Source organism: Galeopterus variegatus, unplaced genomic scaffold (genome assembly GCF_000696425.1).
Source record: "Galeopterus variegatus unplaced genomic scaffold, G_variegatus-3.0.2 Scaffold1632, whole genome shotgun sequence".
Lineage (NCBI taxonomy): Eukaryota > Metazoa > Chordata > Mammalia > Dermoptera > Cynocephalidae > Galeopterus > Galeopterus variegatus.
Window position 1 is genome coordinate 250484 of NW_007727743.1, and position 25080 is coordinate 275563.

General features: G+C 39.9%; 1 protein-coding gene across 1 annotated transcript in view; it reads right to left on the reverse strand.

The window, feature by feature from the left end:
- The window catches only part of SEMA5A (sema domain, seven thrombospondin repeats (type 1 and type 1-like), transmembrane domain (TM) and short cytoplasmic domain, (semaphorin) 5A), a 161904-nt gene that overhangs the window by 47424 nt on the left and 89400 nt on the right, over window positions 1-25080 (reverse strand). Inside the window, exons 10-11 of the mRNA XM_008578111.1 lie at window positions 15554-15701; window positions 14635-14827 (exon numbers count right to left, since the gene is read on the reverse strand). Of these exons, the coding sequence (XP_008576333.1) occupies window positions 14635-14827; window positions 15554-15701 (341 nt within the window). The remainder of the gene's footprint in view (window positions 1-14634; window positions 14828-15553; window positions 15702-25080) is intronic.

Sequence of the window (25080 nt, forward strand, 5' to 3'; positions counted from 1 at the left end):
TATATGGAAAGCTGATCTTTTTTTACCTTGAGTACTCATTGCTGGAAATCAGATTCCTTTCAAACAAAGGAGGCAAAAACAAAGTTACAAGTTTTTAGTAAACTCACAGCCTCACCTACTCAGAGATCTCTCCTACACAAACAGCAGTGCTAAACCAGCAAAAGGCAAGCTGTAATTCTGCAGAGGGATAAGGAACATCGTCTACTCAGAAAAAAAATTATAATGTCTGCTAGTTACAATTTTTTTTTTTTTTTTTTTTTTTGCAAAAAATTCAGGTGACAGGCAGAAGCCGATTGCCAGAATTTTAAAAGTTAACAATTTTATCAGGATGAAATAGTGTTTCCCTTGTCCGGATTCCTCTCACAGAGCACATCTAAGAGTAACAAAACTCTACAGAACCGAGTAAGACAACGAGACAGCAGACAGGTCCTGAGAAGACGGTAGAAATCACGTGCGCCCAAGGAGAAAGCCTGCCAGACCCCGTCGGAAGGGCTCACGCATGGAATCACATCTCCTTAACAGCCCCAGAGCCCCAGGAGTTGGGGTTTATAAAATTTAACATCAACCCCAATGGGTCAGAAGTATTTATACTCTCAGTTTAAGACGCAGCTGAAAGGCCCATTTGTTTCAGTGAGATTCGCAGTGCTTGGGAAAATGTTAACAAACATACTTGAAACCCACAGGCAAACCCTCTGCTGTGTGTGAACAGCAGGGGGACACAGCGGGGCACCCTCACAGCCCTCAGGCCAGAGGCAAGCCACCCTACACCACCGCCCCACCAATGGAACATCAGAGCCTCAGCCAATTCCAGTGCCAGCCCTGCAACTGGCGAGTCTGGAATCTCATAATATCCTCCACAAACTATCCCCAGGTCTCTAGTGGAGAAGAGTATTCCAGAGTGTCCCCAGGTGCCAGCCCCTTTATTGGAGCAAACGGGGCAACACCATTTGTATGATAATCCCACTGAGCGCTGGTCTCCCTAAGTCTCAGTGACCACCCAAACACCCAAATGATGGCATGAGCCCTTCCCAGAGAAGCCCATCCCCAGCACTGGGGACTTAAAGTTACGAGCTTGCCTCCTTCCACTCTTTGAACACTGTAGCCTGCATTCCACTAGAGCCCTTTCCACCAAGGTCCCTGTTGTCTGGTCTTCAGTGCTGTCCCTTGTCCCAGGGTGAGAACTCCTTGGGGCCAAGCACAGCCACTCAGCAGATCCACATCCCCCACAGCTGCTCACGACTTGTTTGTTGAAGGAACCAGGTGATTAGACTCAGGTTGATGTGCGTGAAGGGAGCCCAGGAAAGCAGGACAACACCTGATGGCAGCACGGGGTGACGGTCTGGAAAGGGCTCAGGACTGCTGTGTTTAGCGTTGTATTTACAAGGGGGAGCTCATATGCTGGGATCTGTGCCACTTTAAAGTATTAAATTCAGAATTTTCTTTCCTAATTAAGTGCTCTGCATTAGTTATATGTATTCAAGTCTTGCCTATGGGGCCCTGATAATGTCTTGGAAGGTCACTGTCCATTATAATCTAATATGGAAATCAATTTTAATGAACTTCATACACTCATACTGCAGGCAACCCGGTGTCCAATGTAAATTTGTATCGTTTGGAGGAGGCTTGTGAAGCTAACTGGAAAGAATTTGAAACAATGTAAGAATATGAACGAAAAATGCAATCTTCATAAGCACATACCATGGGAAGAAACTTTCAAGGTGAAGTAAAGGCAGCTCCATTTGGGTGTGAAGAGTCTCTGTGAAAAAGAACACTAACCACAAAACACGGTCCACTGTAAGAGACTGGGACCGTGAACCAGAGAACAGACAAGAACAATATAAGGCGCAAGAATAATTGTTTCAGTTGAAAAGATGGTGACGGTGTTTTCCCAAATTGCCGCTGTCTTTAAATTAATACATAAATTTAATAAGTAGGTTCATGTAATCACTGCCCTACACTCTGCTAGGTGATGAGAAAACAACAATGAATAAAATATTGCTCCTGATTATAAAATCTTAAAATATCCCTCTTCTGTATATTAGTGATTTGCAAAACAAATAAGCTGAGCATCTTGTATTTGTGTGGTGAGACTTTCCTCTTGAAGGAGGATTAAATTCAAGTTCATATAATGTATTTCTTTGGAAAATTAACCTTAAAGTTTTTCAAGTTTAGGAGTGCCTACTGAGGTATATAAACTGTGATAAAGACATAAAGTTGAAGTAATGACTGTGGGAAAGCAGCCCATGACCACACACACCCCCACACACATTTGTATGCATAACATTAGGCGTGTGCATACAATCAGATAGTTTATTTCCTTTAGATGATAAAATCAATATGACTTTTTTTTCCCTGTAAGGGGAAAATAATATAAAATGCGATGTAGATTACATTTATTGAAATCATTAACAGAGTTAGACTGTGGGCTCCCATTATGCAACTGCAATGGCAAGTTAAGGACACGCAGATGACTATACACTCCTTAGCCTGGGATCCCAGACCCTTCAGGAATGGTGACAACTTACNTGCCTATGGGGCCCTGATAATGTCTTGGAAGGTCACTGTCCATTATAATCTAATATGGAAAACAATTTTAATGAACTTCATACACTCATACTGCAAGCATCCTGGTGTTCAATGTAAATTTGTATCATTTTGAGGAGGCTTGTAAAGCTAACTGGAAAGAATTTGAAACAATGTAAGAATATGAACAAAAAATGCAATCTTCATAAGCACATACCATGGGAAGAAACTTTCAAGGTGAAGTAAAGGCAGCTCCATTTGGGTGTGAAGAGTCTCTGTGAAAAAGAACACTAACCACAAAACACGGTCCACTGTAAGAGACTGGGACCGTGAACCAGAGAACAGACAAGAACAATATAAGGCACAAGAATAATTGTTTCAGTTGAAAAGATGGTGACGGTATTTTCCCAAATCGCCACTGTCTTTAAATTAATACATAAATTTAATAAGTAGGTTCATTTAATCACTGCCCTACACTCTGCTAGGTGATGAGAAAACAACAATGAATAAAATATTGCTCCTGATTATAAAATCTTAAAATATCCCTCTTCTGTATATTAGTGATTTGCAAAACAAATAAGCTGAGCATCTTGTATTTGTGTGGTGAGACTTTCCTCTTGAAGTAGGATTAAATTCAAGTTCATATAACGTATTTCTTTGGAAAATTAACCTTAAAGTTTTTCAAGTTTAGGAGTGCCTACTGAGGTATATAAACTGTGATAAAGACGTAAAGTTGAAGTAATGACTGTGGGAAAGCAGCCCATGACCACACACACCCCCACACACATTTGTATGCATAACATTAGGTGTGTGCATACAATCAGATAGTTTATTTCCTTTAGATGATAAAATCAATATGACTTTTTTTTCCCTGTAAGGGGAAAATAATATAAAATGCGATGTAGATTACATTTATTGAAATCATTAACGGAGTTAGACTGTGGGCTCCCATTATGCAACTGCAATGGCAAGTTAAGGACACCCAGATGACTATACACTCCTTAGCCTGGGATCCCAGACCCTTCAGGAATGGTGACAACTTACTTTCCACATCTGTGTCTTGCCGCTTTCCTTTGTACATCCTCAAGCCCAGAAGTAATGCTGTGTACGGCTGTCTCCCAGTATAAACTCCACATCTTCCTGTCCAGCCTTCACACAGGTCCTTTCAGAAGCTCCTACTCCCGTCTCAATGTGGCCAAATCCTGGCACAGCTGGTAGGGCCCTTGATCCTCCAGCCAGAAGTAGTCTCTCCCTCCTCAGGTCTCACTCCATGTCCTCTCTTGATTGATCTATTAGCCTTCTCCTTTGTTCCTATGACTTCTCCCTTACTCTCTAGCCATTTAAATGGTATTTTTTTTCTCCTAAGCTAGACAGTAGCTCCCTGAGGTTATGAATTTCACTGCATCTATCAGTATAGCTCCCATCATGCCAATTCTTTATGCACAGTAGCCATTCAACATTTTTGGTTGACTAAATACATGGATGAATGATCTGAAAATTCTGCACAGTATAGGACAACAGACATGAATCAGTCAATAACGTCACTGAGAATTTTCTCTCCTTCCATTTGTGAAACTATTTAGAAATGAACAGTGTCATGCACGATTACACTAGGCATTAATTAAACTAATTCTCAAAGAAGATGCACGTGACAGACAGAATTCCTTCCCTCTTCGTTTTCAGACATCAAAGTCCTATCACTAAAAGTTATTAGCAGTTGCAAGAAGATAAGAGAAAGAAATCAATTAAATAAGCTTCCTCATGAAAACTGCCCAGCAAATGTCAGAAGGCTCCTTTTCATGTCTGGATTTCATCTGCTTCCCCGTGCTATTTTCTCTCTCTCTCTCTTGAGTTTGAGAGGGTCACAGTTCACATGCTCCTGGTTTCATGTGCACAGCCCGAATGACTATACAAGGCAGATTCCACAGCTTCCTTCTTTCAGCCACTGCCATTTCTTTCTTCCACATGATGACACCAGAGCTCTTCGGAGGACTGCTTTTGAACAGTCTTGAATGGGGCAATTTCATGGGATTAGGATAGACGGGAACAGATGTGGAAGCAAGATGCCAAATAATAGTATATGGGATGTTGCATTCTCACGCAGCACGGCTTATAAAGTAATGCAAGAATGTGGCATGGAATGAGTCAATTCTGTCCCCAAGAGTCTTCACTGCACCTACTTCTTTCAAAGCAGAACCTCATGAGATTCTGCGAGATCTTAAAAGGAAATATGCCATGGAGGGAAGGGAAGGAACACTGTTCTAAGAATGACAGCTATAGTGGTGCATCATCGGGCCATAGAGCAAAACAGCTCAGCATTTTTCTCTTTTTACTGACAAAGTTTGAAGACTTCAAAATATAAAGCTTTGTATTCCTACTTAGAAATATCAATGAACGGGGCCGGCCCGGTGGCGCACTGCTACAGTGCACCGCTTGGGAGCGCGGCAGCACTCCCGCTGAGGGTTCGGATCCCACATACAGACCGGTTCCCGCTCACTGGCTGAGCGAGGTGTGGGTGCAACACTGAGGGTTGCAATCCCGTTGCCGGTCCCAGTCCGGTACGGGCGCAACACTGAGGGTTGCGATCCATTGCCGGACACGAAAAAAAGACAAAACGGAAAAAAAAAAAAGAAATATCAATGAACAAATCTAAACACAGCAGAAGCTGCTTGTCACCTTTCTTGTATTCATATAGAAGAGTTCTGAACTAGGCTCTAGTTCTTAGAAAATTGTAGGATTACTAAAGGCACAGCACTTGGGAAGAAAGAAACTATGTCATCTGTGAAAACTATTCAATGTTATAAAACAACTTTTCTTCATGTTCCAACATCTGTTGCTGCCTTCTTTGGTTAATTACAAGTTGCTTTGAAAATTATTACCTGTGTTACTTGTTTTAACAACTGAAATTATACATGTTCAATAACACCATTGGAGGTACTCAGATGAAATAATAAAAGAAAATGGGAAATGCAGGTCTTAAGTAAAACACAAATTAAAACATATTGTTGATATAATCAAACACTTATGTTACTTCAAAACAAAGAATAGTCTGCCATGAGCCACACCTAATAACAACCATAATGCGATCAAAATTTATTTTAAAGTCCTCCGGCTATGTTTGTACATGTGTGAACTATTCCTACAGCACACCCCATTTCTGCAATTGAAAACTGGCATTAAAAGTATATTATGAATAATAGCACCACCACATAAGACAATGTAATGAGGGAACATTACAGACCACTTTGGTTTCGGCTTCACAAATGAGTCCTTCCTCAGATTTAAGGAGAGATGACACCTCCCTGTTCACCCTGGCACCCCCAGAGCCACTCACGGGATAGAAGTTTAATCTTTATTCAATAAAATGGGTAAAAATGCAGCAAAAAAGATTTAAAAATCAAGATACCTAGATTCTATGTACTGAAGTGTGAGCTCAAAATCTTTTGATCAGAGGGATGTCTCTGCAGTTTTTGTATGATTGTTTGTTTGTTTGGTTTTAGAAAGGGTTTTGGGAAAGAGTCTGCTAAGAAAAAATGTTGGCCTCTACAACATGAAACCCACAACAGGTCACAGCTAGGCTTGTCTCCACACTTTTCGTGTGTTTGCTGAGCAGAGTTCACATCAGTGTAGATCTGTAGGTCTCAGATTGGGATGGGGGTGTGGGGAAAATGCTGTTCTATGCAGCCATGAAGCATGAAAACGTCTCCTGGAATTATGTCCCCAGCTGTACAATGGAGCACTGGACTGAAATACGATTTCTAAAAAGTGGACGGGACAATGAACTACCCAAAGATACAAATAAATACAAGAAACCATCCTTGAACTACAAACTCCACTCCAGGACAGGAAGTCCTCAGCTGCAGGAAAGACGGACAACATTAGAGGACATCATGTAAAGGTTAAGTTTGGCTGGATATCCGAATTGCTTGCTAAAAAATATGAATAAGCAACACGAATACAACAGAGCATTCTCTTTAAATTTCAGTGGCTTGTGCCTAATACAATCAGAAGTAGATGAGGTGAGCTACAGAAATTGCCCCAGAATAAGTGCCCTAGTTGGAGAGCACATTAAATCAACTAAGAGGCCCAATGAGTGTCCTCTGTGAATGATCCACAATTAGCCCAAAACTGTCAGCAGAGTTGCAATCAAAGACGGAAGATGCATTTGGAAAGGAATATCTTGTGAATGTTTTTTAAAGAAAGTTCTACTAAAGCTTTAAATTTAGAAAGCACATTCAATTACTCACTTTTAACAGTCAAAAACATGACACTTTTTTAATACAGAGATGTGGGTTTCTTACGGCTGAGCATTTGTTATGCCTTTAAAGGAATATTTAAGGAATCTCTAAAGGAATGTTTTGTTCTGCGTGTACTGTGTATTCATGTGAGCCTAAAGAAGATTTTAAACTCAGGGCCATTTAGTGGAAATTGATATGATTGAGAATACAGTTATTGTGTTTCCATAGGTAAATTTCAAGCACAGTATTTTAATACTAGGCATTGGAGAATCTTATCATAAAATTTATTGTAAACTATAAAGGAAAAATGTGTGTGTGTGTGTGTGTGTTTTAATACTAGGCATTGGAGAATCTTATCATAAAATTTATTGTAAACTATAAAGGAAAAATATGTGTGTGTGTGTATGTGTGTGTGAGAGAGAGAGAGAGAGAGAGAGAGACTTAAGTTACTTTCACAGCAGAAAACTTCTCTTTATAAAAACATTTCAATTAACTTTGCAATCACTGTATTTGAATTATTGTAGACAGAAAAAAAAACTAATTTCTGTAAAGCCAATGAAATCTGTGAAACAGACTCTTCCAACACTATAAATAAAACATTTTTGTAAAATATTCCAGATCTCCATACCAATTGCGATTTCCAGAGATTGTAGATGATTATTTATATTTCCTAGAGACAGACTTTTGATGGATTAATTCCTATAATCCATCATTTTTCTTTTCTCCCCATCTGCGCCATGCATCATTCTTATACTTGATTGCCAAACTTTCAGTGCTAAATTTTAGAAAACTTATACTTTTGTGGCCATTGGCCATACCACTCAATTTTGTGTATGGATATTAACTTTTTCCAAATGCTCAATCCTCTTTTGACAAAATGTGGCATTTTTACTCTGACAGTCTTTCATATTTGCAAGCTCTTCACTGAGATATTTCATAACAAAAGATAGCAAAGTTTCCATTTCTATGCTTACAAAGATGTAATATCAAGTTTCAGTTAGGGAGATCAATCGTTTCCTTCATGGAAAAATATTTGGAAATGTAATTGAATGCATTTTACAACCACAGTGCAATGGAACAGTTCCTCGTAAAGGTCAAGGTTAGCTGTTTAGGCTTCATGGTAATGAATCATGTGAAAATCCTTCAATCACCTCCGTCAGAAACAGCAATTGCTAAGGAAGAACATGCCTTTTTCTATCAGTATTAAATGCTATTTGAAGGGCAGCTTCCATACAGGGTAAGGGAAGGAGAAAGCAGTTAGAATGATTTTGACCCCAACTAGCTGAAGCCATGGTGAGCTTTTGACCTTGCACATCAGCAGACTCCCAGCAGGGAGATGAGGACACCTGTGTGATGTTTAATACCCCCTTGGAATTGTGCCATGTGCAACCTGCACAGCTGTTTGTAGTGGCTTTGGAGAACAGTGGAGTGGGTTTCCCTTCTCAGGTGCATCTGGATAGCTGGGGCTTCCCCAACATTCCTCTCATCCCTCTGGACCCTCAGGTAAACGTACACTCTGGAGCCACCAGGGGTTGTCTGTCATTCTCAGTAGCTGACTAACTTTTTTCAGCTTTTAATTAGAATAACTCAGTTTACTGAATTTGCTGTGGATCATACTCAGCTGGGCCAAACAAATTTCTATAAGCATATTAATGTTTATGGTAACATTAGGAAAACTGCAGTCTTTACGCTTTTCAATTATTTTTCAAATATTAGCTGAGGCACAGAATGTCGTGGGAAAACGAGCCAACTACCAGTACAAACGCCTGGCCTTGAGTCTCTAGCATTGCATGGGCTGGGCCGTCTTCCTTCTCTGTGCCAAGTTTCTACATCTGTAAGATGGTAACTCTCACGACAATGCCACATTCTGTGTTGTTGGAAGGAATAAATAATAAATCCCCTAAGAAGAACTTTAAACAATACCTGGCATATAGCAATTATGATTGATGATGATGGTGATGGTAATGATAAATATTTTCATGTATAAAATTTTTTATGTTTTTGATGGAGTTAGAATCAACTATTTGATTTTGTTTATTAAATTTTATTTAAGAACATTGCCTTCTTAGGATTATAAAATGATCTTTTCATAAACAATGGATAAAATTAGTTGAATCCAAACCAGAAAGGCCTACTTGGCTCATTAAAGTAAGAAAAAGTTTCTAGACCCACCCATACGTAGCCCATGAGAATAGCCCAGGCAAGAGTTTTCGTGTCAGCATGTAGGGCTTCACGGGTATTTTGAAGGGCAGAAATAAACAACTGGAAATGGATCTAGGCCCAAAGTAAAATAACAATACTTTAACCAACACATGATTTAGGTAACCTGGAAATGTACCTGTAGGCTTGCACATGTTGGAGTTACATTGTACAAATATAGCCAAAGTAAACACACTAAGTAAAAAGCAGAAAACTTTCTATGAACCTCCTCACAAAAATTTGCCTGTTCTCCAAGGCAGGACAACGGATCTTTAGGAAACCACTGACCAAAAATGAGAGGAACCACCACATACAAAGGAAACTAACAGTGACAAACTAACAATTATAAACAAGCAACCAGCCAATTTTAAAACAATTGTTCAGTTGTAAAAGTCTTTCAAGTTATATCCTGTGTATTTTATGACAAAAGAAGCCACCTGTCCCATTTGAACAAAAGTAGACACCACCGCAAGAAGCCTGCTGTACACTTGAAGATATTTTAGGACTAAACATTAAATGGGGAACTAGAGATAATTTTAGCAATCTAAGAACGGAAATGAGCTTTTCTAAAAACTACAGGTATAAATTGCCCATAGAACACTGAAATGTTGCTTACCTGATACAGGCAAGATAGGGAATTGACTAACAGACACCACTGCCCCAGAAATCAAAATTCTATCTGAATCTAACAAATTGTGCAACCAAGATGCTCAGAAAATATTTTACAAAATATATTATAAAAAAATTAGATTTTATACCATTACAGCATTTATACTTATCCAAACATTAGCATTATCAGAATTATGATTAAAACATTTCTTGAAATAAAACTACAAAAGTTGTGTACAGTGTTCTTTAAAATATCACCAAATTAAGAAGAATATAATTACTTTCTACTTTTGCAAATACAAAAAGAAAAAGCATGTGACTTGTAAGATAATCTGGAACTTTGATTCTGAATCCTAATTCCAAATAAGAGCAGTGATATTAAGTATACAGGCTGTATGCAGAGTTCACGCTTTTAAAAAATTAAATATCATGTGAACCTAAAATAATTTTTGTTCTACTAGTGAGGTCTTCTAAAATTGAGCTAGCTCATATATTACCGGCCTGAGGCAAATTTAGCAGAGACTTTTCAGAAGTAAGACTGCAGCTGAAACAAATATAAAACGTACCCACTTGGACTTTTTAATGGATCTGGTTTTGCCGGTGTGGGATATTAGCTTTTACCCGTTAATCTCACAGTTCTCGGGTCTGTATTTTCAGAAGGGGCCACAGCATCCTGTATCTTTTCAGGACCTTAGGACAAAAAGACCTGGACCAGAGTCTTGCTCATCCAGCTGGAGGTACCCAACTAGTTTTCTACAGGTGTCGATTTTCTCCTTTGGAAAAGCAAGAATCCATGAGATGGTATTCCCTAAAGCATTTTGCAAACCCTAAATGTTGTCTCAAAAATGAGGTAATATTATCATTATTTTCATACCTCACAGCCTAATAAACTTCTAATCACCAGGTTTTACTTGCTTCTAAATGTATCCATAGTGCTATTATTTGACACAAACAAATTTTAGTGTATTAACTCTGATTAACCTTCACAGAATCCCTTTTGGCAGTGTTATTGATTATAATGTCTTTCTTCTTGACCTTTCTGGACCTTCTGCATCTATCTGTAATCTGGTTTTTTTGTATCTAGGAAATAAATTTCTATCCTTTGATCCCTGTTGATATCTTAAATCATAGCTTTTGGTCAACTGTTTTTTACACTTCATGTGATATTTCAGTAAGAAACACAGTGGCAGCAATATGAAGTCTATTTCTCTTTTTAAATTATTTTTTGCTGTATCTGACACCATCTTTAGCTCTAGTCTTACATGCTTCTGCTAAACCTTTGACGAAATTTTGAGTTACATTAATTTAGGAAGCGATCCTATTTATACAGCATAACATTTTATATCTTTCTTCCTTTCATGTGTTGTAATTTTCAGCCATACCACAGAAGTACGATTTGTGTTATAAGTTTATCTTCAATTAGTTTCCATGCTCATGATAATCTCCTAATGGTTCTCTCACCATTGGCTGAAAGAAAATGATCACAATATTATGAAAAACAAGGGTGCTAATGAATGAGAGAAGTGTTACGAAAGGCCAAACACTCCTCCTCGTAAGATACAGTTCATACTAAATACGAGTAAAATATAGGAAGCTATTATCATTTATTACTTAACACTGAGCAAATAATTATGCAAAGGGAGTTGTGTCATTAAATTCTATTTGTGCCCAGAGAACCAGCTCTCAAATGCTGGTCCAGTCACCTGCTAGCAACTCGCTGCTGGGCAAGTTCATTAATCTTTCTTAAGTTGAGTTTTCCTATCTCCAGTGGAGGTGATAATGAAAACCGCCTCACAAGGATATGGGGAGAATTAACATAATACATTTTAATTACCACTAACACAGTGCATGCCATGTAGTAGGCATGCAATAAAAGTTAATTATTTTATTATGTAACAGGATTTCAGGCTATTGCAACATGCCTAAATAAATACTGCAGTATGTGTAGTTATAATTTAATTTCAATACTTAATTTGACATTACGAGTAGGTTAGGATTTACAAGACTTAATCTAACAAGTTTTCATGGTTACTAGCTATCACAAAACAGGTTAAAAATGAAACATAAATATGCCAAAGATAATGAATATAAAATAAGTAATGTTTATATATTAATTAAAAATATTAATATAAATATCTATATATTAATATAACAACATTAATATAAAATAATTTAAAATGTAATAAAATATGAAATGCTTGCTGTTGTTATATTGTTAAAGGATGTAACTTTTCTTTCCTAAAACTGTGTTGATGCCAGTAATGATGGTGATAGTAATTTCTATTTTATGATGCCCATGTCGTATTTGGCACTGGGCTTGGACATACACAAACATCTTGTATGATATGTTATCTTGCAAACAGCTCTGTTGGTCAGGTGTTAATGCCTCGTATTTCATTTGTAGTCACAGACCTGGAGAAGCGGAACAGCATGTCAAGTCTCCTGGTGACTCAGAGGAACAGCCAGGATGTGGGCAGGGCCTCTCTGACCACCATCCTGCTCTCCCCACCTGCTCTGTGAGGCCACATGCAGGAATGACATGCAGACCTGGGGAGAAGCAACGAGAACCAGAGGATCCCAGATGCTCCTGTGACTCTACAGGCTCTTACTCAGAAGTGGGTGGTAAATGTCTGTTCTCTAAGCATCCTGGGATGTCTCGTTCCAAGCTCATTATAGGTCTCAGCCACAGGGTGGGACATTTGCTTGGAGTGTCCCAGGGCCCAGAGAAAGAAAGCCAGGACCCAGAATCACCAATTGCAAGGCCTGTCCCTGCACTTGGCAAAGGAGAACACAGAAGCTCAGAGGGCAGTCAGTGGGTTTCAGGTTTGCATGATTATGTGGCAGCACAAGATCCCTGTCCTCACGCTGTGACTGTCAATCTGTTCCCCAAAATAATCCAAGGTTCAGGTCCTCTAAGCTTTCAACACGTGAAACTTTACAAGCAGGGTTTCATGGAGAGGACTGACGGCTCTAGGCCAGCGTCCTTAACTGACTGAGCTGAACCACTTCCATTTTTTAAATTTCACTCATTTCATTAAAGGATTTAAATAAAGGCTTGGTCACAATTTTCACAGGTGTAACTGGGGAAGTCTTTTCATGAAATTTCAGTTTTAAAATGGTAGAGTAAGGAAAGATTCTTGAATCTTTTATAATTGTTCATACTTGTACTTGAAATCATCAACTGTTTCTTTTTCTATCAGCTGCTTTAATATGCAGGAAATTCAGGTTCTTATACTTTCCACAAACATGTCCTTTAATGTGTAAATGACATTTCATTATCAGACTATCATTTTTAACAAGCTGGAACTCAGAGAGGCAGCTGAAGGATAACAATTAAGGCACTGGAAGAAGGAAGGGGAAGCAAACGTGAGACCTTCTGCCACGACCTCACAGTGACTTTGGGTGGGAGGGACCATCACCCCCTTCTCAAAGGAGGAGACTGAGACTCAGAAACATCACCTGACTTGTTATCCAGCTAGACACTGGCAAGCAGACGATCACTTCATGACTCCAAAATCAATAAATTACCGATACTTACAGCCAATAATTACCTATAGTTATTATCTTGATAAAAGACCTCCTTTAAAAACACACACACTAGAATATGAGGACCAAGGATGCTGCTTTAGCTAAGTAACTATTATCTTAAAATAAACTTCTTAGAAATTTAAATGACGGGATACACTTTCCAAGCAATCCAAAGAAACCAAGCCAGGGTGGACCCCGTGGCTCACTCGGGAGAGTGCGGTGCTGGTAGCGCTGAGGCCACAGGTTCAGATCCTATATAAGGATGGCCGGTGGGCTCACTGGCTGGGCGCAGTGTGGGCGACACCAAGCCAAGGGTTATGATCCCCTTACCGGTCACATACACACACAAAAAAACAAAGAAACCAAGCCAGTCCTTTGTCCTGCTCAGACTCCTCCGTGGGCATGGGCCGGTGTTCCTGCCTTCAGACAAACAGACACTGGGATGCAGGAGAAAAGCTGTATGAGAAGGAAAACAAATGTTGTGCTTCTCCTGTAAAGAAGCAGATGCTCCTTTGTGCCACAATAACACTTTCCTGGAAGTGGACTGCCAGTAGGTTCAATGTGGTGGGAAAAACAAGAGCAAAAAGAAACCACTAAAATACCTAAGAACTGATATTATTAGTCTCATTGGAGACGTGTGATATTTTTCTGGATTTGAGAGATGAGGTTATATTTGTTTTAGAAACCATAATTCTGTAATAAATAAAACAATAAATGCATTGGCATTTTAGAAAGACCTTCAGTTTTTACATTTATAATCAGATGTGTCATGCGCGCACACGCACAAATTCCATTAACTACATAGAGATATGCTACACTCTTTCTTATAATAATTTTTTTCTTTCATTAAATTGTTTTTGAATGTAGTTATTGTAGTCAATTCACAATAGGGAAATGAATGATGTTAACTTTTTTCTGAATACTTTGTACTGCAAAGTGTTTAAAATCTAAGGGACAAAGTCAACTCAGGCCATCCACCCTGTGGTTTTCCAAGCAGGTGAGACAAGCTTTCTGTGGGAGTACAGACCCCAGTGCTCAGACATCACGCCTCCAGGAACAGGAGACGATACACTTCAGCAAAGAATAAAGTCATCCCATTAGAATGGTTTTCCTAGAACATGTGAGTGTTCATAGATATATCCTTCACATTTTAATAAATAATTTTAAATTTCAGCATCTGAAATGTCATGAACATATAATTCTAAACTGTACACTAAGATTTTTCATGGTTTGAAGTTAGTTCAAGCTGATTTGCAAAGAACTGTCTCTATAATCAATAATAAATTCTATTACAGCTACTACAACATCTTCGCTAGTGTGAAAGGGAAGAAATCTAATTGCAAATCCCAATAAGAAAAGTCTCCTTGGGTCTGGTGCAATATCTGACAAAGTACCTCATATCCCTCTTTCTCTCTCTGAATTTCCCAAGGCTATCTGGGGTGAGTGGATTTTGCATCTCACAAAAGCAGGCTGTACAGCACACAAAAACATCGCTTAGCCTCAGGAAGCTGGGGATGGAAGTGCTGCAAAGACCTACTGGAAAGATCAGCAAAGAAGGTGCCCAGGCAGACCTTCTCATGCTGACCATCTCCACTGGAACATTCTCCCTGTCTCTCTGCATCCACTCTGTGGAGCCCGTGCCAGGGCAGCAAGTGGGGTGAGTGCCCCACAGTGTCCAGGCTCAGTCGTTCTTGCAGCAGGAAGAGCAAAAGGCAGCCTTCTGAAAAGAGCTTGCACAAGGGGAATTTTATTTGACTGTTTAGTGTTTAAAAGTGATATGACCTGCTAAGGCCGGAGCAAAACAAAACCATAAGTTCTCTTTTATCGCCTCGGAATTGGTACCAACTTGCTCTGACAATAGCTCTACATGCTTTCTCAGTCCCCAGAGTGTGGCAGGTTCATCCCGCATTGTAAACCACGGTGTGGGCCCAGCATGGTGACATTATTCCATTTCCCAAACCAGATATAGAGACCAGTTAAGCAGGCTGAAGTTTCTGTAATAGCTCAGAAATCAGAACTGAAAAACTCTTGGGGCAGTTTATCCCATATGTGAATACTTAATCCAAGAAGCCTCCAGGCTACTCTAAATTTCCACTATCTCCTCTGAACATTCTTATTAACCAGAGAAACTTGTCTAATTCACAGCATTGGGTATGTGCAGAGCATCTGGTGCCCGAACATGTTGTGTTTACAGAGCATTTAATGTTTGTAGAACATCTAGTGTGTGCCAAGAATCAAATGTTTGCTGATCTAGTGCTTGAGAGAACCCAGTGTGTGGACGTCATGTTTACAGAGCATTTAGTATCTGCACAGCATAAAGTGCTTTCAGAACACCTCGTGTGCGCAGAGCACTTCGTGTTTGCAGAACGTCTCGTGTGTGCAGAGCAATTAGTGTGTGCTCACTCTGGACTCCCAGCTCTGAATTGTGGACTGGGGGTGAGAAGGAAGTGACTCACCACGTTACAGCCTGCACAGTCGGGCCCATTCTCACAGGTCCTGCGGCGAGCTTGAATGCCGCCCCCGCACTGGGCTGTGCACCGTTCCCAGGGACCCCAGCCTGTCCAGAACACATGAGGGGGGCACAGCAAGTGCTCATTGCAGTATCTGTAATGGGCAAACCAAGAGGAAAAGGAAACTGTTCAGCACCGCATGAGACCACTGACCTTTCCACTCTCCGCCCCTGCGCCAGATGTTGAACACATGGGCATGCTCTGCGTGGAGGGGCTTTGTATTCGGAGTGGTTGCACCATACAGGAGGCAGATGTGGCACTGGCCATGCTGTGTGCACACAGACAATGGGATGCATGGCAGACAATGAAGAAAATGCTAAACTCACAATGCAGGATGGATCTTCCTGTGCAGCCAATTAAAGGAGAAACAAAACAAAACAAAACCCTTCAAACAAACACCCAAAAATAAGAGCATATAGAAAATATCGAGGCAGGGCATTTATCTTCTAAACATACACACTGAAAGGTAAAGTAGGTTATGAATACAAAGTCAGCATAGCTTTATTTGGAATTCATTTCTCATTCTTGAATCAAGTAAGTCTCACAATCTTATTAGGACAAGTTAAAGAAAAGTTAACACATGAGTTTAGCATGAAGGCCCATGCTCTATATCGCTTAGGTTATTATATTTTTAGATTTCTTTGTAGGCTTTCAGAATGATGCCAAACAACCCTCATGTAAAAGATGACCAGTTATTCAAAATTAATTAAATTATTGTACAATTTTACAAATATTAGTCCTAGTTTTCAGTGAATGAATACACATCTATACATCTACATACACATTTTGCCAGTTTTTAGCCAAATACCCAAAGCCTCCTTTGGCCCTATGATGGGTCACATTTCTCTTTGATCTTTAATACTCAAGTGAAATGAAATGAAGTGAGGGAAACAAACAAAAAACAAGAAGGACACAGCACTATGCAGGTTACAGCTCACAGGGCAGAAGTCACTCTGAACACAGCCACATTTAGTGAGACACAGTGGGTGACTTACAGGACTGTTTAAATTCAACAGTCCATCTTCTAAGCCCAAATTTAGCTTCTAGAGAATACTAGAATGCAAGCCTTTTTCTACGGTCTTCCTTTCTTGCCAGGCCATCTTCCCTAAGAATCAGGAGGCAAAGGTTCTGATCAGCTGGCCTACGTCGGTTGCCTTTAATATCATCAGTGTTAACAAAGTCCATCCTTCAGGGCACCAGGCAAAGGGAAGTACAGAGTGCTTCCTGATCACAGGTGTTCATGGCCCAAGAGGAACACGGGGAAATGGACACAAGCTCGGGATGTGCAGGACAGAAAACACTATCTTGACGATCAGTGCATCGGTGCATTTTATACATGCAAAGGAAATGCATTTCTGAACTAGAAAATAAGGGCAAATGGTATCCAACGACCCGGAAAAGGAATTCGGGGAGTGTAGCTTCCTAACAGCAAATGCTGGCAAGATTCAATTGTTTTTCCATCAACCAGAAAATCTTCATGGAGAAACTGAGGGCTTCAAGAACAGGTGTAGCACGGAAAGTAGAAAGCAAGGCCAAGCTGAAGGGCGCAGGAAGGATGAGGCTCTCTGAGCACCTGCTGTCACTGAGGAAGAGAATGGAAGGCAGAAGTGGGACAAGTGACATAAGAAAGGTAAGAAAGGTGACCGAGAAGACAAGAACAGAAAAAGGTGACAGGGAGTGGAATGACCTAACTTTACCACGTAGGGTAGAAGGACTGGAACTTTATTTGTAAGCAATCAAGAAAGTCCTACCAAGTCCAGAGACAAAATAGCACCATCAGATTTAGACTGAAGACTCATCTCCAGGGGTTGGTGTCTCTTCCTGATGGTGGCCTGGGGCCCCTGAATTTGAGGAGCTCCCCATGTTTCATTATGGGGTCTGCACCTCCAAAGGCAGGCAAGTCCACCCACAGGAAGAGCTGATGGAATGAATACCAACCCCAGAAATGCAGATCGCAACCAACCAAGTGAGAGATGGTCTAAACCAGATAAATAAGATGGTGGGGAGAGGAAAGAGGGGGAGGAATAGATATCGATGAAGTTTGGCGTAGTGGAATTGCCATATGGCAACTGTGCGGAAGTACAGGAAAACACACACACACATCAACAGTGCAGTCCAAAGCCAGCCTCTCACCTGAAAGTGGGGGACACTCTGACTTCCAGGGACAGTTGACATGTAGTGGCCCAAGGAACCTCCAGAGAATCCAGGACCAATCAGGCAAACAGTTTAGGTTTCTACACTTTCACATACAAGAGCAGCCAATGGAACTGAACCACCATCAATCTTCATCTTTTCGAAGCTTATGGTAACAGAGAAATGTAGGTTTCCCTCTTGAGGGAGTACCTACAGTCTCCCAGTGCCCGGCCTCTCAGAGCCATTGGACATTCTTATCTGCTGTAGGGAAAGGAGAGGAGACTCCTAACTGAGAGAGGATGGCCTCTAGATAGAAGAGCCAAGACAAAAGTGAAGATAGGAGAGAATAAAAGAATTTGACCTTAGGGAGAAGATGCAAATGTGTGGAGATACTAGCAGTAAATATTACCACATGTGCTGGTGCAAGCAGTATTCTAGAAGCAAATTGCCATTTATCTTCAGAACACATTTTGGAAAAGTCAAGAAAACTCAGAACACTGGAACTCTCAGCATTTAATTCAAAATATCCACATGTAGCACTGTGGGTAGAACGAGAAATAGAAGACCACATCCCGTTTCCAAGCTGATTCACCAACATTTAATAGGTATGGGCTTCCTACACTCCCTAATTTCAGCTTTCAAAACCAAAAACAAACAAGCAAATAAAGAGAGGGAGCACAAAGGAAAATCTTACAAAAAATGCTTATAAAACCCTTGGCGTTCAATGAAAAGCACAGCAACTCAGCTACCATTTCTCCATATCAAAATAAAGCATAGTGCCTAAATACTTTCTCATATTTGTCCACAGCAGGCCACTTCTCAAAATCCTCAGCATGTTATTATAGTTAAAAATCTGCAGCACAGTAACCTGGGCATGTAGCGTGAACTTTCAACCAGTGTTAATAAATTATCTATTTGTCTGAATTTCAAGGTTGTCAACAACTTGCCTTCCCTTTTCTTCTCTTTATCCTTCTGCAGTAGTCCTCTGAAACAAGCCTCCCTGGCATCTGGTTAGGTGTCAGCCTCTGAGACTGCAAGATCTCTCATGAGAGGAGGTCAGAGAGACACAGAAATTGCTCGCCTAGCTCTGACCCTTTGTGTGTGCATTCTCACTAGAAATCTAACCTGGAAGAGACTGCTTGAAGGCAAAGCCTTTCCAATCCCCTAATTATGAATTTTCTGCAATGGTGAGAAAGCAGTTTCCCTCTGACCCCCTCCCCAGCTCCACCCCAACCAACTCTTGCTCCTGAGAGACGGTCCTCTTATTAAACTACCCAAACAACATTGGGTATGCTAGTTCATTACCTTGGCATCTCTGCTTGTTTAAGGATTTTTCTTAACTTATGGATAAAACATCTACACAATGGGCCTAATGGTTTTGAAATTTTATTGGCTCTCTTGGTTCTCTGGTATTTCACAGCATTGAAAATCACAGATGCATTTCATGATGCATTAAAAAATTAAGATTTTAATTTTGCCCTTGGCTGCTTATTCTTATTATGCATGTAAAAGCTAATTAATGATCCAGCATTGTTTCTCCATAAATTATCCATTTTTCTACAAACCTAGTCTCTGTGAAAAGAATCTTTCATAATCCCATATAGACTGGGTTCTCAACACTCTACCCTGTTTCTTTCCTATTTTTTATGCTATAAATAGTGTTCTGTTCCAGTCAAATCCTTGCTAGTTTCTCTCTGTAACCTCTGTTAGCCTGAACCAATCAGGGCCTTTTCAGAACTATTTTCTCTATGGTTCACTCTAAGTGATCATTCTTTTACTGGGCCATACTGGAATAGTTAAATATTTTATGGCATCAGAGAAACTGTACGTACATTAAGTCTACCATGATAGTTAAGGCAACCCATTAGGGTAGAGTAATAACTTGCAAAGAGCATCGCTTTGGCTCCCCCAAACCCATTGGTTCCTAGGACCCTTAACTTTGATAATGCACGGGGCAGACTCTAATGTGGCTCCCACCTCCTACAATTCACAACTTGTGTAATCCCCTCCCACTGACTATGGGTGGGACCTGTCACTTGCTTCTCAACAACAGAATATGTCAAAGATGATAGGATGTCACTTATGTGATTAGGTCACATAAGACGGTAATAACCTTATTTCAGTAAAACTCTCTTTCTTGATGGCATTGAAGAAGTAAACAATCAGGTCAGGAAGGCCCAGGTGTCTAGAGATTGAGGGCAGCTTCTGGCTAATGACCAGCAAGGAACTGCTGAGACCCTCAATCGGCCAGCCCGCAAGGACCTGAAGGATGACACCACACGACCTGGGAAGCAGCTTCCTCTCCAGTTGGCCTCAGATGAGACTGTAGTCATGGCCAGAACTTTGACTGCACCTTATGGTAGCGTGAAGAACCCAGGTGAGCTGTTTTAGACCACGAACCCACAGAAACTGCGAGAAAATAATGTGGTGCTTAAAGCAGCTAAGTTTGTGGTAGTACTGCTACGTAACAACTATTAAAACAGATTTAGGTACCTGAAAGTGCAGTACTACCATGAAAAACACCAAAAAAATGTGAGAGTTGCTATGAGACCAGGAAACAGACCAAGAAGAATTTTGAGGATTATGGCAGCAAAAACTTAAATCACCTTAAACAGGCAGTTAGTAAGAATCTGGACTTGGAGGACACTGCCATGAGAGTTTAGAAAGAAAGTATTTTGTAAAGAGAGTTTATAAAAAACTAAAAACTGCACACCAAAAAGACTAATAGTGTATTCACCACAATAAAAAAAAGAGAAAAAAAAAGAAGTGAGGTAATGCCCATGTTAATTAGCTCAATTTAGCCATTCCATGATATATACGTACTTCAAAACAACATGTTGTACACAGTAAGTATACACAATTTCTATATGTCAAAAAAATAATTAGTTAATTAAAAAGAAAGACCGGGCTGGCTGGTTAGCTCAACTCATTAGAGTGTGGTGTTGTAGCACCAAGGTCAAGGGTTTGGATCCCCACACCGGCCAACAGAAAAAAATAAAATAAAAAGGCAGACAACCCAATTAAAAAAGGGCAAAGGACTTGAACAGACATTTCTCCAAATAAGATATACGAATGACTGAGAAGCTCATGAGAAGATGCTCAACATTAATCATTAGGAAAATTCAAATCAAAACCACAATGGACACCAATTCATAACTGCTGGGATAGCTACCAAAACCCCCAGAAAATAGTAAGTCTGGTAAGGACGTGGAGAACTTGGAACTCTTCATACACTGCTGGTGGGAATGCACGATGGTAAACAACTGTGGAAAGCAGCTTGGCAGCTTCTCAAAAAACTAAACACAGTATTAACATATGACCCGGTAATTCCACTCCTAGACCTATATACAAGAAAACTGAAACAGGGACTCATACTGGTAACTGTGTGCCAACATTCTTTATTATAGTGTTATTCACAATAGCCAAAAGATGGAAATAACCAAAGCATCCACTGATGAGTAAATGGATAAACAAAATGTGTTACAGCCATACCACTGAATACTATTCGACCCTAAAAAAGAAATGATGTTCAGATACATGCTACAACATGGATGAACCTTGAAAAAATTATGCTAATTGAAATAAGCCAGACACAAAAGGGCAAATACTGTAGAATCCACTTATATAAATATCTAGAATAGGCAAATTAAAAGAGTCAGAACATAAATCTGAGATTACTGTGGGCTGGGAAGAGGATCTAATAGGGAGTTATTACTTAATGCTTACAGAGTTTCTGTTCAGAGTGATGAAAATGTTTTGGAAATAGTGGTTATTGTTGCACAATATTATGAATGTAATTAATGCCACTAAATTGTATACTTACAAATGGCTAAGTGGCAAATTTATGTTATATATATTTTACAACAATTACAAAAGAAATATATGTATATTATTAGAAACTGGAAGAAAGGAGAATCTTGTTACACAGTGGCAGAAAGCTTCCAAAATTGTCACCTGCAGATCATGCATGTGTGAAGCAAGTTATACAGCTAAGGAAATTTCCAGGCAAAGTGTAAAGGTACTTCCTGGTTTCTTCTTGCTGCTTACAGTAAAATGCAGGGGGGAGCAAAAAATTGAGGGATGAACTATTAAACAAAAGTAACAGGGATTGGATGATTTTGAAAATAAGCCTCTTCTAATGGCAAAAGATGCTAAAATTACGAAACTGCTTTCAAGCACTGCCAGGAAAGATTGGTATAAAGTAAAAAGCTGAGGGTGTGACTGTACAACCTTAGAAAGAGCAAAAGATTAGAGTATTTAATTGTACAAAAGGTCCTTTCAAGAGGTCAAAAGCAAGCATGTGCCTCACAGATCCCCTCAATCACACCAGAGGGGCCTCTAGCAAGCTTAAGATATTGTCCCTCAAGCATCTCAGAAGGACCCCATGGTAGAGCAGGACTATCTCACAAAGATTTGCGACTTTAGCTTTTGTTTAGTGGAGTAAACCCCACGGAAATCCATGAAAGACTCATGTTTTTCAGAGTCATTTGGGCAAAAATACCAGTAGCTTGGACTAAAGGAGACAGAGAAAGTACAGATGAAATGCTGTTGGAAACCTAACATTCTATGGGCAGGAAGCAAGCTGATAAAATACCCAGCTGTAAGCACAGGCTGCCTTCATGAAAAAGGAAGAATGATTCAGGAAGCTGAACTAAGCACAACAGGCAGAGCTGAGAACCATGGAGCATTACACCCAGATCTTGAAACCTAATCAAGCAATTCCCAACACCTGCCATTCAGAATTTCTGTGGAGCAGTGATTCCTTTGTAATTTCATTTTCCCTGTTTTTGAAATGTTTAGAGCTATCATCCTTTGCCCATCCTACCACTGTATGGTGAGTGTATTGGCAACAGATAACTTGTCTCTTTTGTTTTAGAGTGATATGGGTCAAATGTGTGCCCCGCAAAAAGTTCATGTATTGGAAACTTGATCCCCATTGCATCAGTGTTAAGAGGGTGGGAAATCTGATCGTGGTATTTGAAAGGTGAGGCCTTTGAGAGGTGACTGCATTGTGAGGACTGTGTCCTTGTGGATGTATTGATCCATTCATGGAGTAATACGTTTCATGGGCATGGTTCTGATAGCTTTAAAAGGAGAGCAAGTGAGAAGATTTGTTTCTCTTGCTCATACGATTCACATCATCTGATACCCTACATTGCCAGGAGATCCTGTAGAGAGGTATGGCAAGAAGAAAGGCCTCACCAGATGAACCCCCTGGACTGTGGACTTCCCAGCTTCCAAAACTGTAAGAAATAAATTTCGTTTTCTTTATAAATTACCCAGTCTCATGTATTCCATTAAAATTGACAGAAAATGGACTAACACATAGGGATTGATGGACTGAGAGGAACTACACCCAGAAGCCTCATCCCCATATGACTTAAATGATAAAGTGCTAGACTTTGGTGAGATTTTTGATTTAATGAAATAAGACTTTTGGGAACCTTGGGAGTCAGTGAAATGCATTTTGCATGGGACGGGGGGCATGAATGATTGGGAAACAGAGAATTGACTGGGAAGATAGACTCTAAGGTGACTGGTGACCCCAGTGATCCCTGCCTTCTGATATTCACACCTGGGATTATCCCCTTTTCTTGACTGGGGAGGGGGCCTATGACTTCTAACCAAAAGAATACAGCAAGGTGATGATATGTCACTTTTGTGATTACATTACAAGTTTGTAATGCTCATTCTTGTGAGGAAACCCTCTTCCTGGCTAGATTTGAGGAAGAAGGTGACTACATTGGGAAGGCTCATTTGGTAGGAAACTGAGGCAGTCTCTGGATCACAAGTAAGAAACTGAAGTCCTTAGTTTGACACCCACAAAGAACTGAATACTGACAACAACATGCAGTCTAGGAAGTGGGTCCCTCCCCAGTCGAGCCTCAGATGAGACTGCAGCTCTGTCATAAGCCTTGATTGAAGCCTGGTGAGGCCTTGAGCAGAGGATACAGGTAAGCCATAATGGAACTCCTGACCCACTGAGACTGTGAGATAATGCATATGCACTGTTTTGAGCCACAGTGCTTGTTACATAGCAGGAAAAAAACTCATGCAGATAATGAAATCTGCATTTTGATCATATTTGCACAGAGGTCCATTCCTTCCTCTTCATTCGTGGTCTCTCTGAGAATCAGTGCTCCTACTAAGTTCCTGCTACTCAAGAAGATCCTTTTTAAAGGACGTTCAGAACAGAAAGACTGTCCTTGTGTTCTAAAGTACATGTAAAAAATAAGGTAGATTTTTTTTCCTTTATCTGTTATTTCAAAAAAAAAAATGTAAATATTTCTAAGATTAGAGTTGCAACAAAGCTCCCACCAAATTATATTCCATACATTGGAGATTTTGTTCCAGATGAACTAACTATAATCTTTGCATTAACCTTGAGATATTTTGGGGAGAATCGATTCATTCACTTGTGGCCACCAAGGATTTTTTCAGGGTTGGTGGTGTTTAAATAAGTATGATATGATTGCATTAATGATTTCATACATTAGTCCTTGGTATTTGTATTCTCCTAAGGAGACCATGGCCTCCTGTAATCTTGGGTTTAATTCTCAAATATCACCACTATCAGAATCAGGATGGTTTTTCCTTTATATTACTTAGGTGGTGAGACCTCCCACGTAATGTGTCAAAGAAGTCTAAGAGCCTTTTGCTTGTGAAGACCAAGGAAGAGACATCAGGTATTCATTTTTCTAGTTTTTATTAACCTCTTTGCAGCCTCCTAGAAAAGCTACTCAACAGAGAGGCTTAAATTTTATAAAAATCTTCCACAGTCCCTGCTCTTACCATCCACCTTTACTTAAGTTCAGATTTTCCTCCATTGAACATAAAGTTTTCTAGCCCAAGTAAACACTTCTCCTGTAAAAAAGGAACATTTTAAATGAAAGTCCCCCAAACATACCAGCCTTCTTTTTTCCGATCTTTTCCTGAACACATAGCTTTATGAACAATCATGTGGTTATAGAATATACACATACGTTAGCCACAGAATTAAATGCTTTCTTCCTTGCTGTGTGCTCAGCCTGGGAAAGGTGATACAACATATCAGGTTTGTGGTGATGCCAGATTCCAGGGAAGACTCTGCACACCTGAAAGTGACTTTGCCCTAATGAACTGTATTATGTGAAAATGTATAGCATTTAAAAACTTCCAACCAGTTCTAAATCTTACAAGGCTTAAAAATAGCAAGGAAACAGTTTCTCCATAATTGGCTTTCCACTTATAAACTGGTGTTAGGTAGAAAATGACAGACTGCACAGGACTGTCTCAGGCGACTACTTCGAAAATGACAAACCCTGCTTTTTAAAAATCATCTTTGTTTTCTTCTTAGTCAA